Raw genomic sequence first — 21,255 nt, 5'->3', positions numbered from 1 at the left:
TCATACCCCCCTAACGGGGGGTATCGAACGACGTCCAGTCCATTATTAAAAGTGCAACGGCTGTACAGTCACGTGTGAAAATATCGTTCCAAAAAAAATGCCAAAAATATGTATACACTACCTTAATATATGGGCAATAAAGTCGTGAATACATATTTTTTGGCACTTTTTTCGTAACGATATTTTCATTTTAGACGTGACCGTACACATAGTTCACATTCCATTGCGTGTATTGGAGTAGACTTAATAAAACCGCCGATAGTCCTTAATGACTGATTTTTAATTTGATACAGATGAGAATTGCAACTATCATGGTAAAGAAAAGACGAATAATCTATTCGACTACGACTTATAGCAAAGTATAATCTCCTGAGATGTTTTGGGTGGAGACTTCATTCCCGTCCAATTAGAACTTTTAAAACATTGGAATATTTTTGAATCTTTGAGCCAATTCGTTAATATGTTTTCTCACCTAAGAGATCGATCCAGCCACATTCCTAGATAAGTATTTATCACACTCGACTAACTCTATTTTTTTTTATCATTCATTTTGATACTTACAGGTTTTCTAATTACCTTTTATAAACACACATAACTTATTATTAGTTTTAGATGTAGATCATGTAGGTATTTCAAGGCCGAGATTGTTCAAACATTTGTTGAATACATTAAGGGGACTTAAACGGTAGTACTATTAGTTATTCTGTGCTTAAACAGACATCCGAGTGCTTGTGACCTCGCTGTAGTGGTGGCGAGCGCCGCCGATGACTCATCTACCCACAGACAGCCTGCAGACATTACGTACATCAATGCTGCAGACGCGAAGTGTAGGTGCTCTTTGAATATGTTTGCGATTTGTTGAATGTTGGGGTGATTCTACAACTAAATCACCTATTTTATGTAAAATTTAGAAACGTTTTTAACTGACGTTTATTCTTGCATGACATTCGTAAGCCTATTGTTAACCATTGTCTGTTTTGTGTCGATGCCAATAATTTAATTCTTCGCTTCGGTGTACCTTTGTTTAAATCTTGTTTTGTGTGAACCATGGTTTTGGTTTTCAGTGTTGTTTGTGTCTTTTATTGTTAACAGAATAATACCCTTGTGATCTGATATACTTACCATAATCTTAAACTTCTACGCTATACCATATCGTTAGTGTTAACGAAAACGAAATCTATACAATTAGAAGATGAGCTATTCAAGTCTCTTGTAGGTGCTTTAATAATTTGTCTCAGATAGTAACATAACATGGTGTCTAAAAGTCTTCTGCTAATAGTATTACTTTTGCTTAGTAAGTGTACCCCATTTCATTTACCATGGCGGGATTCCACTTGAAACTGCACAAAGAGTACCTAAATGTTGATCTATTGTTAAACAATTGCTTTACGAGTTCTGCTATTCAAAGTCAGCGTGTGGTGGTCAGTACCCCTAGTGTAAGTTTTATCGACATCATAACGTGACGAACGCGTTTGCGTTAAGTGTCATTTTGTATAGGATTTTGAGTTTCCAAAACGTCCCGCTTGGCGCGCTCTTTCTAAATCACATACAAAATGAGACTAAACGCAAACGCGTACGTCACGTTTCGAAATCGAATTTATTTACACTAGGGGTACTGGTGGTATTACACAGTGAAGTGAAGTGAAGTTATGTCGGGTTAAGCGTTATTGATACGCGATACTACTTGGGTAGATAAATATTTATATTACAGGTTAAAAACTTCCAATAAAATAAAAAAGTCGTATAGACAGTTTAATTTAAACAATTACTTAAACTGTTTTTTTTTTTGCGTATAACGGTAAAAGCTTAAAAACTTGATTATTTATTTAATAACATCTAGCCTTGATCGAATGTAGGATTAAAATGCAGTCCTTACAGGTCCAACAACAACTAGTATTAAAATATTTTTTCATCACACCAGCTGGTAAAGGCTTCCTTGATCGTTCAAAAACAGATGGGAAAGTTGCATTTTATCCACATGTGTGGCAAAGTAATCTGATGCAATTTTGAGTTTTTTCCTTGTTACCTGGTAAAATTGACTTATAAATGATGATTTTGAATGATAAATATTTAACACGTTCACTGCGGCTCAAAATATTGCTAACTTTCAACTAGTGCTGTAAGAGGTCTTTACGGCTTAACTGTACCATTTTACCGGTGCGGTTAGGGGCATTAAGACCACTTAAGGTACAAGAATATTGAAATGCTTTTTTTCTCATGAAATTCACAAATTTGTTAATGATACTTATATAATGTTGTTGCTAAAGGACTGTTTTGTCTTGTTTTGGCTTCGCCCGATGTCAGAATATGGAATAATGACAAAAAAAAATTAGGAGGCTTTTAGACCTCTTACAGCACTGAATTTAAGGTACATTTGCATTTACTTCTAGTGATGTTCCTAATATAAATGCATTTTATCGATAAATCAAAAACTTTATTATATACTGTAAGTGAATCACATATGACTGTTATAGAAACATTTAAGACACAGTGGCTGGTGACAATCATGACCGTAAGATTTAATTTTCTTAACTTTTTTACTGCCTTCCCGACTGGACAGCGTAATTAGTGCGCAAATTATTGTAACAGCCTGCATATTCAATACTTATTGTTAATATCACTCACTGACCAACAGCACTTCTTGGGTATTTAACTTAAATACTGAACATAATTGACGCTTACTACTTAGAATTAACGTATTTTGACTCACGAGCAAATGCAATAAATACATTACGTACATTGCTCATAGACGCGTGCACATCACTGGGTCATAGTTCGGGTATCATAGACACAGACAGGTGCGGGAGGGGGCAGATAGACCCTTTCTTTAGACCCCCTATCCGCACTGGACGCACACTTTTCACTCTCAGTGCGATGAGAGGCCTTATGGCCTTAAGACCTACTGCGTGTTTTAAAGTGTCAAAAGATTCTACGTTATAATAGAAATCGAACTATAAGCTACGAGGTCCGCACCAGAGCGAAACCACAATATTTTTACCCGCATAGCCCGGGAGTACTAGCACCAGTCTTTAGACCTCCTATCGCAGTGAACGTGTTAATAACGTTCATTTCGATTTGATTTTGTTTCATATTTTACAGTTAAATTTTCCTTGCATTGGTGAGCTAAATTTTTTTGTGTTTTTCATTTTTCAAAATATCTTATCGGGAAAACAACAACTTTGCCCCCTTGTAAAACAAATAACTATTATCAGACCTTTCAGACTGATATGACTGTGAAATAATAACACAAAAGCATCAAGACTGGACAGACATTGTAAGACACGATGCCGCAAAAAAAGTTTTCCGGGTATCTTTTGTTGTCACTACTGGTACCTATTATTTACGACTAATGACCGTCTCAAGTAGAATCCCGCCATGGTATATGAAATTGGGTATAGGTAGAAATGATTCTATAATATGGCTTTTGTTTTTAGGATTCCGTATCAAAATGGTACAAAAGGAACCCTTACGGTGCGACTCTGTTCAAGCTTTGTACAATTTGCACCAGAACTGCGATTTTATTCACGAAAGGAGTTGGTGTTGTTATGGTTGTCATTATTTTCCTCATTGCAACTAGGTAGTTTTGTTAATCACTCAGTCAGCGGTGTTTGTTTTGGTAGGGTGTGCGACGGTGAAGTAAGTAGTTGTGCTTGGTATTGTTTGTTTGGATGTTTTTAATTCTTGTGATTTTTCTTCGCGGATGATGAGTTCCTTTCCTGCAATAAATAGTTTGTTTTTTCTTACAGTTGCGTATTAGCCTTCTTAACGTGCTTGTATCATAATTTCTCGTAGTAATTTTCGTTATTCAAGAGATGTTGTGTATGACCATGCAGATACAGAGTAACCTGTAAATTAAAGCAGTAGGTAGGCGTTTTGTAGTAGGTATATAATTTGTCATTCGTTTATGTCTCTGTCTATTGGTTTAAATCTATTTTTAGCGGGTGACGCTAAACTTTTTTACCTAGTCGGCTGGCTCCTTCCATAAATCCGTTCATGTCGTAAACATGTTGTCCACTAGGTGGCATCATTCTGGTTCCATTTCTGAGTCAAGTTCGTCCAGTCTGTAAAGAATTATTGTTTTTGTTGGTTCATTGTGGTGGGTGCAGGTGAGTGCGAGAAGTTTCGTTTGTAGCTGCAGTAGGTTTTCCTTTTTCTTTTTTTATTTAATAATTGTAAATTATAAAAGAGATTATTTATTTCAGGTGAAATTACTCACATTCTATAAGAATTAAGAAACCAAAGTTAATATTTACTTCACCAATCACTGTACAGAACATGCAAGACTGCAGTGCAGGATCCTCTGAGGAGAAAATATTGCCATTTGGAGATTATGATGTTATCCCGGGCACTACGGGATTACCTAAAGGAGTCACTCTTACACATATATCTTTCCTGAACTTGTCACAGAATATGAAGTAAGTTGATTACTTAACATATTTTTTCATCATACTTGGTCGAGAAAGATCTTGTGTGTGTTGTGTACTAAAGGACAAATCCCTATATTGTTCCCGCGGGGGTTATGGATTGTGTTTTTATAAATTACTTATATCACTAATTTGTACGAAATTACGAACCAACTAGGTGTAAATGAGTTTTACTTTTAAAATACTGGCGTTTTTTATAATTTAATATTTTTGTTTATGTTTAAAAATATTCCTTTAATAACTGTTTAAAATATTCTTACGCAATTTTCAATTCACAAGCTCACCAAGAGCGTTTACGTTTTGTTTTAAGTATTGTATTTTTTAAATTGAACCTAACTGTCTTAGTGCAATACTTAAAGAACTTGTGCCAAGAAACTTTGTTTCTTGGGGTTAGATACTCATAATTGAATTGAGAATTATATTTCTCCATAAAAAACAAGAAAAAGTATTGGTTCAAGAGTGCGTTACTCAATGTGAAATATGATATTATTTATATCTAGAGCTGAAATCTCTTAGCGCCAAGTTTAGTATGTCTTGAATAAAGAATGAATTTTCTTAAACCATCATGGTTTCCGTCATTCGTTGAAATCTTTGTAGTTATATAATCCTTTTTATCTTCTTCTTCTTCCTCGCGTTGTCCCGGCATTTTGCCACGGCTCATGGGAGCCTGGGGTCCGCTTGGAAACTAATCCCGAGAATTGGCGTAGGCACTAGTTAAACTAGAGGCCTTATTGGGATTAGCCCGGTTACCTCACGATGTTTTTCTTCTTCACCGAAAAGCGACTGGTGAATATCAAATGTTCGTACAGAAGTTCCGAAAAACTCATAATGTACGAGTCGGGGTTTGAACCCGCAACCTCCGGATTGCAAGTCATACGCTCTTACCGCTAGGCCACCAGCGCTCTTGACCCCTTCATCAAATTTATTGATACTATTTTATGTAAAAGTTTCAAACCAAAGTTATGGTGCTTTTTCTTTTAAATAGCTTTGGCTCTTGACTGTATATTGACAACATCAAACCAAGAATTAATCGCTCTTGCGTAAAAACTTAAGTCTCAAAGCAACATTTTGGTGCTTCTTCTTTGAAATAGCTTTGGCTCTTGACTGTAGGTTGAAAACATCAAACCAAGAATTAATGGCTCTTGTATAAAAACTTAAAAGGCTCAAACCAAAGTTTTGGTGCTTCTTTTTTTTAAAAGCTTTAGCTCTTGACTGTAAATTGAAAACATCAACAACAATCGTGGCTGAATGCCGGATGGGTCTGTCTGTGCCTTATCAAAAAATTACAATATGCCGGATGAATGTTAAAATGTCACCGTAATTAAGAATAATCAAATAACAAGAGTGCTTGTTAATATTGTTTCGAGCGGGTCCAGAGTATAAGAACGTATATTCTGTAAAAGCCTGCCTAATATACACGTTAGGTTGCGCTGACACAAGCAATATGCGTTTATGTCGCAGTAAACCAGTGTGTCACTGCTAAGTACTAAAAGTGGCTAATTGCCATATTACAATAATTTCTAATAAATAATTATGTAGTTTTTTCTTCGCAAGCCTACGGCTACGATGAATTACGACCCTCGTATCCAATACTTCACCCACCCCCCTCGTTGCACAATGTACTATTACTTGAAGGATACACAATTATCATTATTTGAGGGATAAAAAAAGTTTTTTCTGCCCTAAAATTACATTGAAATTTCTGAACAGCTGAAAAGATTTAGATATTTATTATTTTTACAATAACGAAAGTCAGTCTTATCTATACTGTTAAATTTACAAGATGTACAAGGTTTGAAACAACAAATTTATTTTCAGACATTATGTGGATGCATCAACAGAATCAAACGATATTGAAGTAAAGAATTTCTTAGCTTTAATACCTTGGTTCCACGCCTATGGCTTCATTACAACTTCGGGTGTGTTGTCATTCCGTCTTGGTAAAGTGTTCCTGACCCGCTTTGAAGATAAGTTGTTTTTGGAAACCGTACAAAATTATAAGGTAAATGAATCATTCATTCTACTTTCTAATTAAGATTTGCACAACATTCATGATATGTGACCGAAACCAGCAAAACGTCCCACTTTATAAAGATACAAGTAAATCTCGTCCTTATGGCAAGCAACAAAAACGTTTTGCCGGTTTCGGTCACATATGTTGTTACTCCATTAAAGCAAAATATCTCTTTCGTTATAGAGCGGGTCCCTTCTTTTCGCATAATTATTGAAAGTCATAATGTAATGATAGTCATATTATCATTAGTCATAACTCTGAAACCGTTATCTTTTCAGGAATTTCCTTCATCTTCTTATATTTGTACTTTTAATTATATTTAAATAATAACAAACTTAGAAAAAAATGTAACCTAAAATTAAAACTACCTACAAAACTAAAATTAATACCTAAAAAAAAACAAAAATGGGGCCTAAATTATATGTACAAATATCTCCTAATATGCCGCTGCCATTTGGTAGTGTGCCCACAAGACTGGCCGCGTTTCCTCGCTGGATTGCAATTCTAAAGCGCTGAGCGAGGAATTTCCTTAGGTTATCCTATATATAGGTTAGGCTTGTTTTATGGCAATCCTAAAAGTTACGCGTTTCTGAGAAAAAACAAATTATGGCTAACGAAAATGCGGACAAACAATACATTATGACTTAAAACTTTATGGGAAACAATAGAGACCCTTATAGAGACTTGGCTACCATTGCATCACATATCACATCACAGACTTACCTATATCAAATTTCAGTGGCCGTTGCAACCGATGAAGTAGGTTCTTCACTTTCATTAAGCTACATTAATTAAGCAACTAAGTAGGCCAAGTTTGTTCTCACATTGACACCATTCTGGAGTAAAATATTTTAATGTCTAATATTTTTATGTAATATAACTACCTTTTTTAGGGTTCCGTACCAAAAAGGTACAAAAGGAACCCTTATGGTGCGACTCTGTCCGTCCGTCTGTCTGTCACATTGCTAAATAACTCGAGAAGTACTTAAGCTATCGATTCGAAATAGTATCGTTTGGAATAGTAATGAACAACGCTAACCCAGACATATTGAAAGTGTATTTTTTTTATTAATTATCGATAATGTACAATATAAATAGGGGGTACAATTTCAAAGTCTAGTTACTAGGTCAAGTGGGGTGTCATTTGAAAGAGCTCTAATTGAACATTACAAAACAATTTTTTTTTCATAGTGAAAAATAAATGACTTATGAAGGAAAGTGTGAAAAAACCTTTTCTCCGTAGGTTACCAGTGAAAAATTATGATTTTTTTTACATAATAATAACATTATCATAAAGATTACAGGAAAAATAAAATCAGAGCTTTATCTTGATCACTTTTTTTAGTTAACAAAAAACATTGTATAATTTAGTTTGCAATTGAATCCCGTTTGCGGGTGTTTACTTATTATACTTTAGTTGAAATCGGTTCACATGATAAACAATTATCCCTGAAAAACCAACATACATATGGATCACGCAAATTAGTTAGCCAATTTGCCCATAGATAGCGCTGTACACAATTATGCTAATACATACATCCCGAATTCGAACCCGTTATAGCGTTCGTGGTCAACGGGTGACCCGTTTCACCCGTATATGCCTGAGTATATGCTCCTGAGAGCATCAACACCTCACAGCTGTGCCATTCTCATAATACCGCGAGAGGCCCAGCGCCATTATTCGCCCAGTCGCATCGAAGTAATAAGTGTGAACGTTTACGATTTAATTTTACTAGAACGTGAAGTTATTTTAATTAAAAACCGCGGTCAAGTGCGAGTTCGTTTTATTCGCACGCCGAGGGTTCCGTGCAAACTTTGAATTATCTCGTGTAACTATAAAGGAAGACTTTTGATCGGAAGTACCTTTACTATGTAATTATAATTGTGTATAGCGCCATCTATCGGCAAATTGTCTAACTAATTTGCGCAATGTATTGCACGTATGTTGGTTTTTCGAGGATAATTATCTTTCAGGTGAACCGATTTCAAAAATTGTTATTTTATTTAAAAAAAAGGTGTCTTTAATGGAATCTCAGAAATTTCAAGTCAACACAAGTAAAGTTGGTTAAATTGCAAACTGAATTCGGAAATGTTTCCTGTTATATGTATGTATGTTTCTTTAATGTTAATATTATGTAAAAATTTCATGATTTTTCTTCCTTAAAATTCATTATTATTTTTCACATTTTCCCTCAAGAATCATTTTTTTCGCACTATGAAAAAAAAGATTTTTTTGTTGAAATGTATAAATTGAGCTCTTTCAAATGGTATCCCACTTGATCTAATCACTAAACTTTGAAATTTTGCCCCTCTTCATATTGGCATTTTCCATAATTAATAAAAGTATGGTAAATTAATAAATCTTTCAATTTGTCTGGGTTAGCTGTTTTCATAACTATTCCAAATTTCAAATCGATAGCTTAACTGGTTCTCGAGATATTTTTCGCTGTGACAGACAGACAGACGGACGGACGGACGGACAGAATCGCACCGTAAGGGTTCCTTTTGTACTTTTTTGGTACGAAACTCTAAAAATGATTTTTAATGTGTGTCGTTTAAATTTGGGCAAAATGACATACATATATACTGGACAAAACGACATAGTCTATGTCAGAGCATAGAGAAATATGAAATAAATAGAGTGCTCACTCCATACATCAGTTTTGGTACCAAAACGCTTATTATTTTCGTAGTCGACATCTAGCATCGAGCAACGGAACCCTCAGTACTGCTACTCGACAATAGATATCGCGGCAAACAAATAATATTATAACCAGAGTAGGTAACCGGAACTCTATTTTCAACTCCTACGCTTACTCTGGTTATAATATTAGCTGAAAATCGGTGAGCAACTTTTTGTTTGCCGCGATATCTATTGTCGAGTAGCAATACTGAGAGTTCCGATCTTCCGATACTTGACGCTAGATGTAGACTACGAAAATAATAGCATTTCTGTTAACAAAACCGTTGTATGGAGTATGGAGTGAGCACTCTTGGTCTTCTTAATTCTCTTTGGTCAGAGAGAGGATGACAACAACTATCCCTATAGTTTTTATAATTACCTTTAATCCTGTTCTAATCTCATAAAATTTCATAAGCTTAAAGAAAAACAATTGTTCAATGATAGAGTCAAACACGAGGCGGTCTTATCGCTAAAGAGCGATCTCTTCCAGACAACCGTTAGGTAGGTAGCGGAAACAAAACAATTAATCAAAAAGAGTACACACTAAGGTAAATAAACATACACATATAAGAAAATACAAATAGACATAGATAAACATACATATAAGACATAAACCAAAATATACCAACATATAACAGCAACATATCAACCACAGAGTAAAAAATAACTATGTATTTCAAACACTAAGGGAGAGATAGGTAAAGAAAATGTATTTATAGCATATTTTACAGAATAGGCACAAACAAAAAAATGTTTGACATTGTGCCATTGTGGGCATTGTACTTGATAGCTCAATGCTTAAAGCGACTATGCAGCGCATAATATTATTGTGTTAACATACTCGTAGTTTCATGATTGATACGCCAGTCTGGCAGATATGAGGCGAAAAAATAAAAAATATTTATCCTCCTGTACAAAACGACCAAACATTTCTAAATCAGGCACCTGATACATAATCCGACCACAAAGGTAATTAGGGAAGGTGCCTTAGCTTTCGTCTAATTATAGGAGTTGCCAAATTCAAAAAAAAAACGACGATTTCCTATTTTTCGCACGATACAAGTGCGAAAAATAGGAAATTCGAAACGAGTGGTGATAAATTAAAACACGACCGAAGTGAGACCAAGTGAGGATAGTTCGAAAAACTCGCGCGGTACCGACCGAGCTTGCTGCGGAGTCTTAAATAACTATTCATTCTTGTTTCTACAAAATCTTTATTTCATATTGATCATATTATACATACTAATATGTTCACCCTTTTGCAGGATGCGCTGATCTTGAGCATCAATGGTGCATTAGGAGGAATCGAGTTGACTTATATCACTGTCAACAACGACATAGTGACATTCACAATGCGAGACAGCAAAACTAAGACTGCCAGATCATTGGTGATTCGAGATGAAATACCTAATGAATATTTCTAAAAACAACCCAAAAAATATTGTTTCGGCAGCTAACACAACAGCCAAGTCTCATAATGATGTACACCACGCCTCGTCAGCATCACACCAGCAACATCAATCACTTTACACAGATCCACAACCAAGCTCCCGTCACCCTCCAGTTTACATTGAGCATTGTAGTCCTGAGAAAATCAAAATTGATACCCACCCAAAATCTTCTAGCACACGTTCACTGCCATCTACTGCTCTTTATCATTATTATATTATCATAATATTATTATTATCAACCACCATTATACACTGCAGCCAGATTGGAGATTGGTCACAGTCTGCACTTGGTGAATCAAATTCTCAGCCTCTATTTCCTTCTCAGTGGGAAGGAAGGGCAAGTGAACTGTCAACCAGTGTCACTGCATCCTCACAGCCAGGGTCAATTTCAAATGGACAGCAAACTAATATTCGTGCACCTCGTGGAAAGAGAGCAGTTACGATAACCGGTAGCCCTAATATGTCGAATGTTAATCTTCCATCCAATGATGGACGAGGTGGAACAATAACAGTTACAATAACTGGTAGCCCTAACATGTCAAATGTTCATTTTCCAACCGATGATGGACCTGGTGGACCAAGAACAGTTACAATAACCGGTAGCCCTAATATGTCAAACGTTGATTTTCAATATAATGGTGGACCTGGTGGATCAAGAACAGTTACAATAACCGATTGCCCTAATATGTCACATGTTACTTTTCAATACAATGATCAACCTGGTGTATCAATAACAGTTACAATGACCACTTGCCATAGTATGTCAAACGTTAAATTTATTTTCAATGCTGGGCCTGGTTCAACAATAACAGCTACGTTGTTCAATTGCCCTAATATGTCAAGAGTAACATTTATTTTCGATGCTGCACCTGGTAAAACAGTAACAGCTACATTAACCGATCGCCCTAATATTTCAGACGAAACATATGTTTACAACTAAATTTGTTACAAACATGTCATTTTTTTGACTAGCAGAATGCCCTCAGTATATACAAAACAAATGTATATATTCGAAGCCGACTAATCTAACGCGACCAGAGATGGACGGCGGGTAAATACCTGCGGTGGCATCATGGTTCCATTTTTATCACTTGTCACTATGCCCGTCACTTTCGCGCTTACATACTTGTTAGAACGTGACAGGCCTGGTGACAAATGATAAAGAGCCGACCATCTTAGCCCTACTGGGGTAGATATCGGGTATATTTCGGTAATTTACCCGTTATTTATCTATTCTACCCGAATGAGTGGGTCTAAATAAAATGACGTAAAAATAGTTTTCTTGGTAGTCATGTAGTTCTTACAAATGTAATATTTGTATACTTACAAGTAAAATTGGCTAAAGAATTCGTCAAATGTTTAATAGATGTCTATAAAATATCGATTCATAGCACATGGAAATTGACAGGCGTAAAAAGTTACACAATGAAAGCAATTACAATAACAAAATACGATAATGAAAAAAAAAACATATACAGAGTGGGACATTTCTAGAGGTTGAGCTGAAAGGATAGTGTTATATAAGTGAGTGACAATCGAGTAATTAAAATCATAAAGCTGGTTATAAAGTAGAAGAAAATCATTAAAATAACATATTTTTATATAAGTGACAACCTGAAAAATGATTTACATTTTAAATTGATCCATGTCATATCATTCATCGGATGTACTTGCTAGGGTTGAAAAATACAGATTTTTGCTAGTGCAAAAATTTAACAGTTTAACAAACAACTTTAGCATTAACAATAACCAACTAAAGCAATTACAATAACAAAATACGATAATGAAAAGGAATATGATAAATACCTGTATTAAATAATAAATAAAATAAAATGTAGTATTAACAGTAACAAACTACGATAATAAAAAAAATATTAGTATAAACACTATAAACTAAAATAGGGAATATAAACTAAATAAATAAGTATCAAAAAATATATTATTAAAACCAAAAAAAATATTAAAAAATAAACATCTATATAAAATAATTAAAAAAAAATTAATTATATGAAAACACTTGTTACAGACATAAAAAAAATGTATGCAAACTTTCCTACAAATTAATAAAGTGAAAAAAAAAACAATATCTTATAAAATAGCTTAAATTAACATTTATAGACCATATAACAAAATGTAATAATAAAAAAAAGTAAAGTAACTATAATTATAAAATAAATGATAATAAAATAAATATGTAAAAAATTGGTGTATTAAATAATAAATAAAATTAAATTTTGAAATCACAATAACAAAATACGATAGTACAATAATAATAAGTATATTGACGATCATTGTCCCGATAGTCGTTTCAGCGAACGGTCTGATAGCGAAGAGTCTCGACCAACACCTTGAGAGACTCTCGCTAGGTGGTTGGATCAAGGGTCAGATGCAGAAGGCGCGGTGATCTTGGACACGGCGCGGATAGTCCAGCGGTTCAGCGGGGCAGGGCCCAAGCTGCCGGTGGTCAGGGCTGCAGAGAGAGGTCTCTGCGGCCCTGACCACCGGCAGCTTGGGCCCTGCCCCGCTGCTAGCGGCACCCTAGGTTAGGTGTATCATAATGTGTTTATATGTATTTTGTATTGTTTTGTTAGTGTTTTCGTATTTTACTTTTATATGAATATTATAAATATGAAGCGTAACCCAAGATTTTAAATGAATAAAGGGAATAAATATATTATAAAAAATATTTTAACAAAAGTGAAATTGAAAGAATACGTAAAGTTGCAAAAAATTAAGATCCATATAAAATACTGAAAATCCTTGTCTCTCAATTCACTTAAAGTGCGTCCTATCTGTCCGGCACACTGTGGGCTGGATCGGCCGAAAAAAGGACATTCGTACTTTTGTTGAGGAAATCATTTTAATACTATTTGTTGGAGAATTGTGTAACGAACGAATAAATGTGGTATATATTTTTTTTTTTAAATACGACATTCAAATCAGAAAAAAATAGTCTATTTTTCTTTGTATGGGCCTCAAAAATAGGATTCTTGTTTCTCGGAAACTATTAGTGAGCCCGTATAGCTAACTAGCAATTTTTTTCGTTCATGTGTTTTTTTTTTGTAATTTCTCATTATGTGTAGATAGTTAAATGCTATAATAATAATAACAAATTAAAAATATGACGTTTATTAGGTTACATTAGAAAGAAAAAGTAGCAAATATATATTTTATTAAATTTTTCGCCTTTTTTTCTTTCTAATGTAACCCAATAAACGTCATATTTATAATTTGTAATTATTATAGTATTTAACTATCGAAGAATAATGTAAAATTACAAAAAATCTAAGTTATGTGGACTTGAGACTGGACTAAAAAAACGGGTACCTACAAAGCAAACCTGCTTACTATTTTGTATTCTATAAAAGTAGGAAAATAAAATCATGAAAGGTAAAATACGGTTTCGCTAAGATTTTCCGAAAAACAAAATACCTATTTTTGGGTCCCATGAAAAATATGCTTTATTCTCTAAAAATGTATACCACATTTATTGTTCCTTACACAATTCTCCATCGAATAGCATTAAAAATATATTTTCTCAAAGAAGTACAAATGTCCTCTCTTCCCAGTCAGTAAAATTGTCTAAGGAATTCGTCAAATGTTTAATTTACATATAAGTATGAAATATCGTTACATATATAGCACACGAAAACTCTCAGGCTTACGCCCGCCAAAATTACACTTTTAAAGAAATTAAAAAATACGATGATGAAACTAAAATAAATAATATAAAATAAAATAATAATAACACCGCCTGTTGTTTATCTCTTCTTAATGTGCTGTATTCTTTGTATTGTTTTCGTACTGAAGTATGCAATAAAGAGTATTTGTATTGTATAATTATAAGCATCAGTGCGCTAGCACGGCAATGCCGCCAGCCTTTCAATTCAATTCAAAAAAAATATTTCAGACTAATGCCCATAAATAATCACAAAAAATAATAAAAAATTCAAAAAAAAAAAAAAACATGTCAATAAAGAAAAAATACAATACAATACAATGCCTTTGCCACAGGGCAGCGAGTTGGACCCAGGTTTTTATTTATAAGTTTAGTTGTAGTTTTAGTTTTAATCTTTCCCCTTTTTAATTTTATGTAGTTTTGTTAATGTTATATGTAATAAAGTAAGTATAATTTGTACTAAAATATAAATAAAATAAAATTTACCATCAAGAATGATTAAATACGACAGTAAAAAAATATTACTTTATAATAAAATAGGTAAAATAAAAAAATAAAAAAAATAAAACCTAAAAAATAATATTAACAAAGAATTATCTATAAGAATGTCAATAATATGCAATAATGTATTACCGATATAAAATAAATATATACTTACAAAATTTCCTACAAATTAACTGAGAAAAATAACTTATAAAATAGTTACATTCATAGACCATAAAACAAATAAGGATAACGAAAAAAATATTTTATAAAATAAATTAAAATAAAACATATATATTTTAAATTAACTAAAAAAAATATTAAATTAAAAAATACCCAAATTTAATAATAAATGCAATAAATCCGCAGGGCAGAATGTGGCGAGCTGTTGGGGAGTAACGACCCCACGGACCCGAGTACTCTCGAGAGTCGGTCAGGGTCTCCGTCTTCGTCGGTCGTAGTGGACCCCAAGGGGGGTCCCCTTGATGCATGAGACTTTTTTTTATTTGGTTACAAAAAGCCTTAAACTACTAATCTGACTGCAGTACAGTTTGTTGGCGGAAAAAACTAAATCTACCCTCCATGAACTAGTAGGTAAAACAACGTACGTATATTGAAACCTTAGTATATTAAGCAAGCGCTGCGCCGCGACGCTCCGCAGGGTGCGCGGCAGCCGCCACAGTCTCCTGAACGTCGTGGCTGACAGATGGGACAGTGGCCTGATAAGGCACTGGTCCTCTCTGTATTTATCTCTAGTATCTAAGATAGTTATTTAAGTTTATTTTTTAAGTTAACCTTATAGTCATAGCTTTTAATTCTTAAGATGTACTAACACAATATGGACCATGTTTGTCTGAAATAAATGCATTTTATTTTATTATATTTTATTTTTATTAAAACTTAAACTTCAGAGTGGTTATTACATATACTCGGTCATTGTAAATTAATATAAAACCGGCCAAGAGCATGTCGGGCCACGCTCAGTGTAGGGTTCCGTAGTTACTCTTCCGTCACAATAAGCTAAACTGGAGCTTAAAGTATAGTAAATTGTTAACCAAGGGATGAAACGGTACCTTTCACGCGAGTTAAACAAATAGGCAAATTTGCATAATCAGTACCTAAATAAAGTAAGTCTTTTTACTATGAAGGGGAAACTTTTTGCGATAACTCAAAAACAGCTAAACTGATCATGTCTGCTATAGTTTTCATTAAATGTCTTTCTTAAGCTCTACTTCCACAATTTTTTTCATATTTTTTGGACCTATGGTTCAAAAGTTAGAGGGGGGGGGACACATTTTTTTTTTCTTTTGGAGCAATTATCTCCGAATATATTCACTTTATCAAAAAATGTTTGTTGAAGACGCCTATTAGTTTTGAAAGAACTTTCCAACGATATCCCACACTGTAGGGTTAAAGCAAAAAAAAAAACACCCCCACTTTACGTGTATGGGAGGTACCCTCAAAAATGTCGGCTTTATTGATTTATATATCCATGCCGAATTTCAGCTTTCTAGCACTAACAACCACGGAGCAAAGCCTCGGACAGACAGACAGACAGACAGACGGACATGGCGAAACTATAAGGGTTCCTAGTTGACTACGGAACCCTAATAAGCGCTACATTTAAGGTAGTTATTAGTAGCGATACGTTCTTCAATAAGACGGCACAAGTTTAGCCCCATCATACTACCACTACTATTTAGATTGTAGGTTAACCATACCTACTTACAAAATTTCACAACACACCATGATCACACCAAACTTATTGTCACGGATAGGTACGACGACCGAAGCAAGGACATCATTCTTTTTTGCAGTCTTTATCTAAATAGTAATTAATAGATACAGTATAATATAATAATTAAAAACAATTCATCTTCATAAATCATTTATTACTAAATTAATAAAACATATTACCTCTTAAAAAAACCTTTTATGGAGACAATCCTTCTTTCTGTTATTAAACGGCTATGTATGATGAACCCTCGTTGACCTCAGCTGCCGCTCTGTTGGTGGTTTGAGGAACGCCAGCCACCGAAACACGTAAAAAAAATTGTCATCACCTCCCGTTTAATACTTTGTTAGATGATAGTTGAGATGCTATTATGAATTTAAAAAATCGTCAGCCGGTTGTATTGCGGTGGAAAGAACGTCAGCTGGTTGCATGAAAATGTAAGAAATAAGCGCTTTACCTTTTTATGATAATGATAACAAAATAATCTAACTTTGCATGTAGCATTCCATCAAGGCGTTTCAATAAACGGATTACGCATTACGCATACTTTGCGGACATAAGTGGTAAAGCGCGTATTTTTTACATGTTCTGTGAGTTCTGTGACCAGCTTATGGGCTTTCGACGCTATTTTTTTAATCTAAAATAGCATCTAAACTATCATCTGACACAATATCAATCGGGAGGCAAAAATCCTTTTTTTTACATGTTTATGTCATCAATTGACAGTATTTCGCTTATGGATCGTAGCGCTTATGGGACGAACCGCTCTGCCGCCAGGTATAAAACTGGCTCCTCGACTCTGCCTCCTCAAATTCAGAAAAAGCCGGTCTTCTAGCCTCATCCGAAAATGAATCCGGTTTTTGGCTACACGCTTTCCCTTCCAGCAATTGCGCAACTTTGCTTGATAACAATTCCCTTAGACTGGCTGTCGGCACATTATCTGTCGGCCTCCGCCTGGGTGCCGAAATAGTTGTCCCCTACTGCTGTCCCTGCGGAACGGAAGTAGACAGTTTGGGCTCGCACGGCCTCTCCTGCCATAGGAGCGCCAGCCGTCTGCCCCGCCATGCCAGCCTAAACGACGTCATCCGTCCCTTACCAGCGTGGGCATGCCGGCTGCATTAGAACCACCTGGCCTAGTGCACGACGACGGTAAGAGGCCCGATGGAATGAGTCTAATCCCCTGGCAAATGGGACGGCCTCTTATCTGGGATGCAACATAATGTAGATACCTTAGCGCCGTCCCATCTTGCCGCCACGTCTGTGAGAGCCGGCGGAGCAGCGGCAGCAGCCGAAACCCTAAAGCGCCGCAAATATGCTGGTCTCACAAACAACCACATATTTGCGGCGTTCGTGGTAGAGACCCTGGGGCCGTGGAGTCGTGACGCCCATAAACTTCTTCAGGGCCTAAAAAAAGGCTGATTGAAACTACGGGTGACCCTAGGGCTGGCTCATTCCTAGGCCAAATAATAGGCACAGCTATTCAGTGTGGAAATGTTGCCAGCCTTATGGGCACCCTTCCGCAGGGGACAGATCTAGGGGACCTAAGATAGGTGGGTATAAAGTTTTAATTATTTATTTTAATTTATTTAGTTCATATTTGATTTTAGTAATAGTTTATAAGCCTTATTATTGTTCATATATTGTGAAATAAAATTTTGTTGTATATATTTACAGTTAGCGCGCGCGCATCACAGGTGTCGGACTGCAGCGCACAGTGTGGGATTTTCGATCAGATTTGACTATTTTCATTGTTTAATTCATCGCATTAGTCTCGTCAAATAAAAGCTCAGAAAGAAACTCCAAAATTTCTATCATGCGTAGTTTTGGAGAAAACCATAAACTTGAGAAATGTCCATAGAAAACATAGAAACGAAATTTCTTATTTTATGTGCATCTTTTTTTGTGTCAATCTAATTTATATCTATTAGGGATATATTGAAGTATACATTTCATCAAAATAAAGTTAAAATTTCTTATTCTGGGTGGCGATATATATTTTTTTAATACATTGAAAAACTTTTTTTTGCTCGATAATCCTACATTTCTAGCATTTTATTTCTAAACGAAACTGTTCTATGCTATAAAAGGCGGTACTGAAAAAAAAATGAATTAAAATAACGCAGGATTGCCGAGATATGCATTTTTAAATATTTAGACCAGCGGTTGAACAAAAATGGGTTTCGATAATATTAAAGTTTTTTCTTTTTTGATATGTCATTGGGAGTATGTTAAATAATACTTTGGTAAAAAGTTAGAAATTTTAAGGTTGAGCTTTCGGTTATATTTAAATATTTTAAGTTTTGCTAATAACTAAGTAAATATAGAATTAAAGTTACAGAAAACTTTAGCATATCGAATAACACTTCAATTTATGTACAATTTTCAGTTTTTAGAAATCTGGAACAGCTGCTTTCTGGTAAACGTAAAAACACGAGTTATTTTGTAAATATAGAATTAGAGTTGCTGATATTGCAAAATTACGATATTATCGATCAAATTAGTATTATAGTAAAAAGTTAGACATGTAGACAATGTGCTCGTCTAGATATTGATTTCAGGTTAAGCAGTATAGCTAATATTGAATTAAAGTTTGTAGAGTTAATAATAATCGATCATCAACAATGATCTCAGTTACTAAACAAAAATTTAGAAATATAAAATCACGGCGACACTCATTACTGATACGTATGCATTCCTTGCTTATATAAATACGTTACGTTTCAAACGCGCGGCAAGTTTGCGCGCGCCGCGCGCTGTGGCAGGAGGCAGCGAACAACGGTAGTGGGGAGCGGGGTGCCCTTGACTGCGTCTACGGTCCATCAAAAAAATTCCTAAAGCGTGTTTTAAATTAATAGCAATAGAAAATTGTTATTTTGTTGTTACTATAATAGGTATTGCCCGCGGTTTCGTTCACGTAGAATTCGTTATCGCGTTACATGAATATTATTTATTTATTTAAACTTTATTGCACAAACAAAAAAAAAACAAATAGACCAATAGTGGGACCGGATTTTTGCCCTATAAGTTTCGATAATTCTAAAGAGTGAAAAGTGATGTTTATCTGGTATGGGACATATTTTTAAGCATATTTGTAATATATGAAGAAAATTTAGAACGAGCGTTAGATATAAATAAGGTATTTATGTATTTTTATTGATGAATTTTGAATATTGAATTAAAGTACAAAATTTAAGCATAGTCTTTTATAATATGTATGAGGCTTTATGCTATCAAATTTTTAGAAAAAAAATCAACGTGCTACTTTGTCAAACTCAAATTAGCTTATTATTTTGTCAATATTGAAATAAAGTTTGAAAAATCCACAATATCATATCTAAATTCTTAAGTTAATAGGCAAGGCAAAAAATTAGAAGAATAGGATATGTGCTTTACAATTAATATGCGTTTTTTGTCCTGTAAGATCTAATATTGAATTAAAGTCCGTAGAGATAAGTCTATTACTATAAAATAATATATGCAGCCATTTTATGGAAAGTAAGAAATATCTGTGTGTAGCTTGCATTGTAATAGTAAAATCAACTTAAAAAGGCGCGAAATTCATAACCACGCCGCGCTGGTCCGTCAACATGTCGGCTCGGCGCGCGGGAGCCTATCGTAGCCGACCTAGTGAGCGATAGATACCTCGCCCCGCCCGCGCCCCCCACTCAGCTTCGCAAGCGCTGTTTGTCTTTTCTTTCAAATCATTCATTTGTTTGTTTATTGTGCACATAAATTAGATGCGGACATTACATGAATTTAATTATAGAATAAAACTTATTATGACTTCAAAATGACTGAAAAATGTTTGATATGTGTACTGTACTGACTTAGTAACAGAGAAAAAACGAGGAATTGAGCAGCTAATAACTGCGAGCAAATAATCTTTCTTGGTGATGGGAAAGTTAAATATTTCTACGGGAAGGAGGAACTACGTTTCCATAAAAAGTGTAGATTATACATTGAGTCGAAGGCTATACCGGCGTACAAAAGACTAATGGAGGTGGCATCAGAGGGCGTACCGCGAACCACGTTCGACGTGTTGCCTCCCTGTCATACTTAGGTACGAATTTACAAGTGCGACAGAGAGGTAACACGTCGAACGTGGTTCGCGATAGGCCCTCAAATGTACAGCCAAGTGACGATGATGAAAATTACATTTTCAAAACTTTTGTCTTTTGTTACCATTGTGTTAGCCGCCTGTACTTACTTTCAACATATATTAGTAGTTTATGTTACTGCTACATAATAAAAGGCATTAAAATACACGAGTGTGGGCTTAGGAAACGAACGAAGTGAGTTTCTTAAAAAGATCACACGAGTGTTTTAATGCCTAGTTATCTTATACCTTTAAACGAGCAATTCTTGTATATATATATATTTCCGGGATCTCGGAAACGGCTCTAACGATTTTGCTGAAATTTGGTATATGGGGGTTTTTGGGGGTAAACAATCGATCTAGATTAGTCTTATGTTTGGGAAAACGCGTGTTTTCGAGTTTCCATGCGTTTTTCTTTCGCCGCAGAATATGGTCGCTAATTTCGTGTTGCCGGCCACTGTCCGTCTGGTCCAGCGGGTTAAGACGCGGACTGCTAAACGAGTGTTACGGGTTCGAATCTCGCCTGGTGACTAACTTTTGTTTTTTTTTATATGTTCAATTTTATATATAATTTTTTAATTTTTATTGTTTTAGACAAGTTTAATTTAGTAAAAGAATGTAGTTAAGATTATCACCTATACACCACCATATTACAATAAATAGTTAGTTATAACCGAGCAAAGCTCGGTC

At 34.8% G+C, this 21,255-nt stretch overlaps 1 protein-coding gene across 3 annotated transcripts; it reads left to right on the top strand.

Moving 5' to 3' along the window:
• The first annotated feature begins 132 nt into the window (after positions 1–132).
• Positions 133–12,704, top strand: LOC133528231 (luciferin 4-monooxygenase-like). 3 transcript variants are annotated; one of them, XM_061865512.1, is made up of 4 exons: positions 133–827; positions 4,203–4,415; positions 6,243–6,426; positions 10,387–12,704. In XM_061865512.1, the coding sequence occupies exons 2-4, from the start codon at positions 4,276–4,278 to the stop codon at positions 10,543–10,545; spliced, it is 483 nt and encodes a 160-aa protein (XP_061721496.1). In that variant the 5' UTR covers positions 133–827; positions 4,203–4,275; the 3' UTR covers positions 10,546–12,704. The 3 variants fall into 3 exon arrangements, with proteins under 3 accessions (XP_061721496.1, XP_061721495.1, XP_061721494.1); XM_061865511.1 differs by lacking the exon at positions 133–827 and adding an exon at positions 3,326–3,636; XM_061865510.1 differs by lacking the exon at positions 133–827 and adding an exon at positions 3,326–4,106.
• The last annotated feature ends 8,551 nt before the right edge of the window (positions 12,705–21,255 follow it).

Source organism: Cydia pomonella, chromosome 19, assembly GCF_033807575.1.
Source record: "Cydia pomonella isolate Wapato2018A chromosome 19, ilCydPomo1, whole genome shotgun sequence".
Taxonomy (NCBI): domain Eukaryota; kingdom Metazoa; phylum Arthropoda; class Insecta; order Lepidoptera; family Tortricidae; genus Cydia; species Cydia pomonella.
This window is presented reverse-complemented; position numbering and strand designations above follow the sequence as displayed.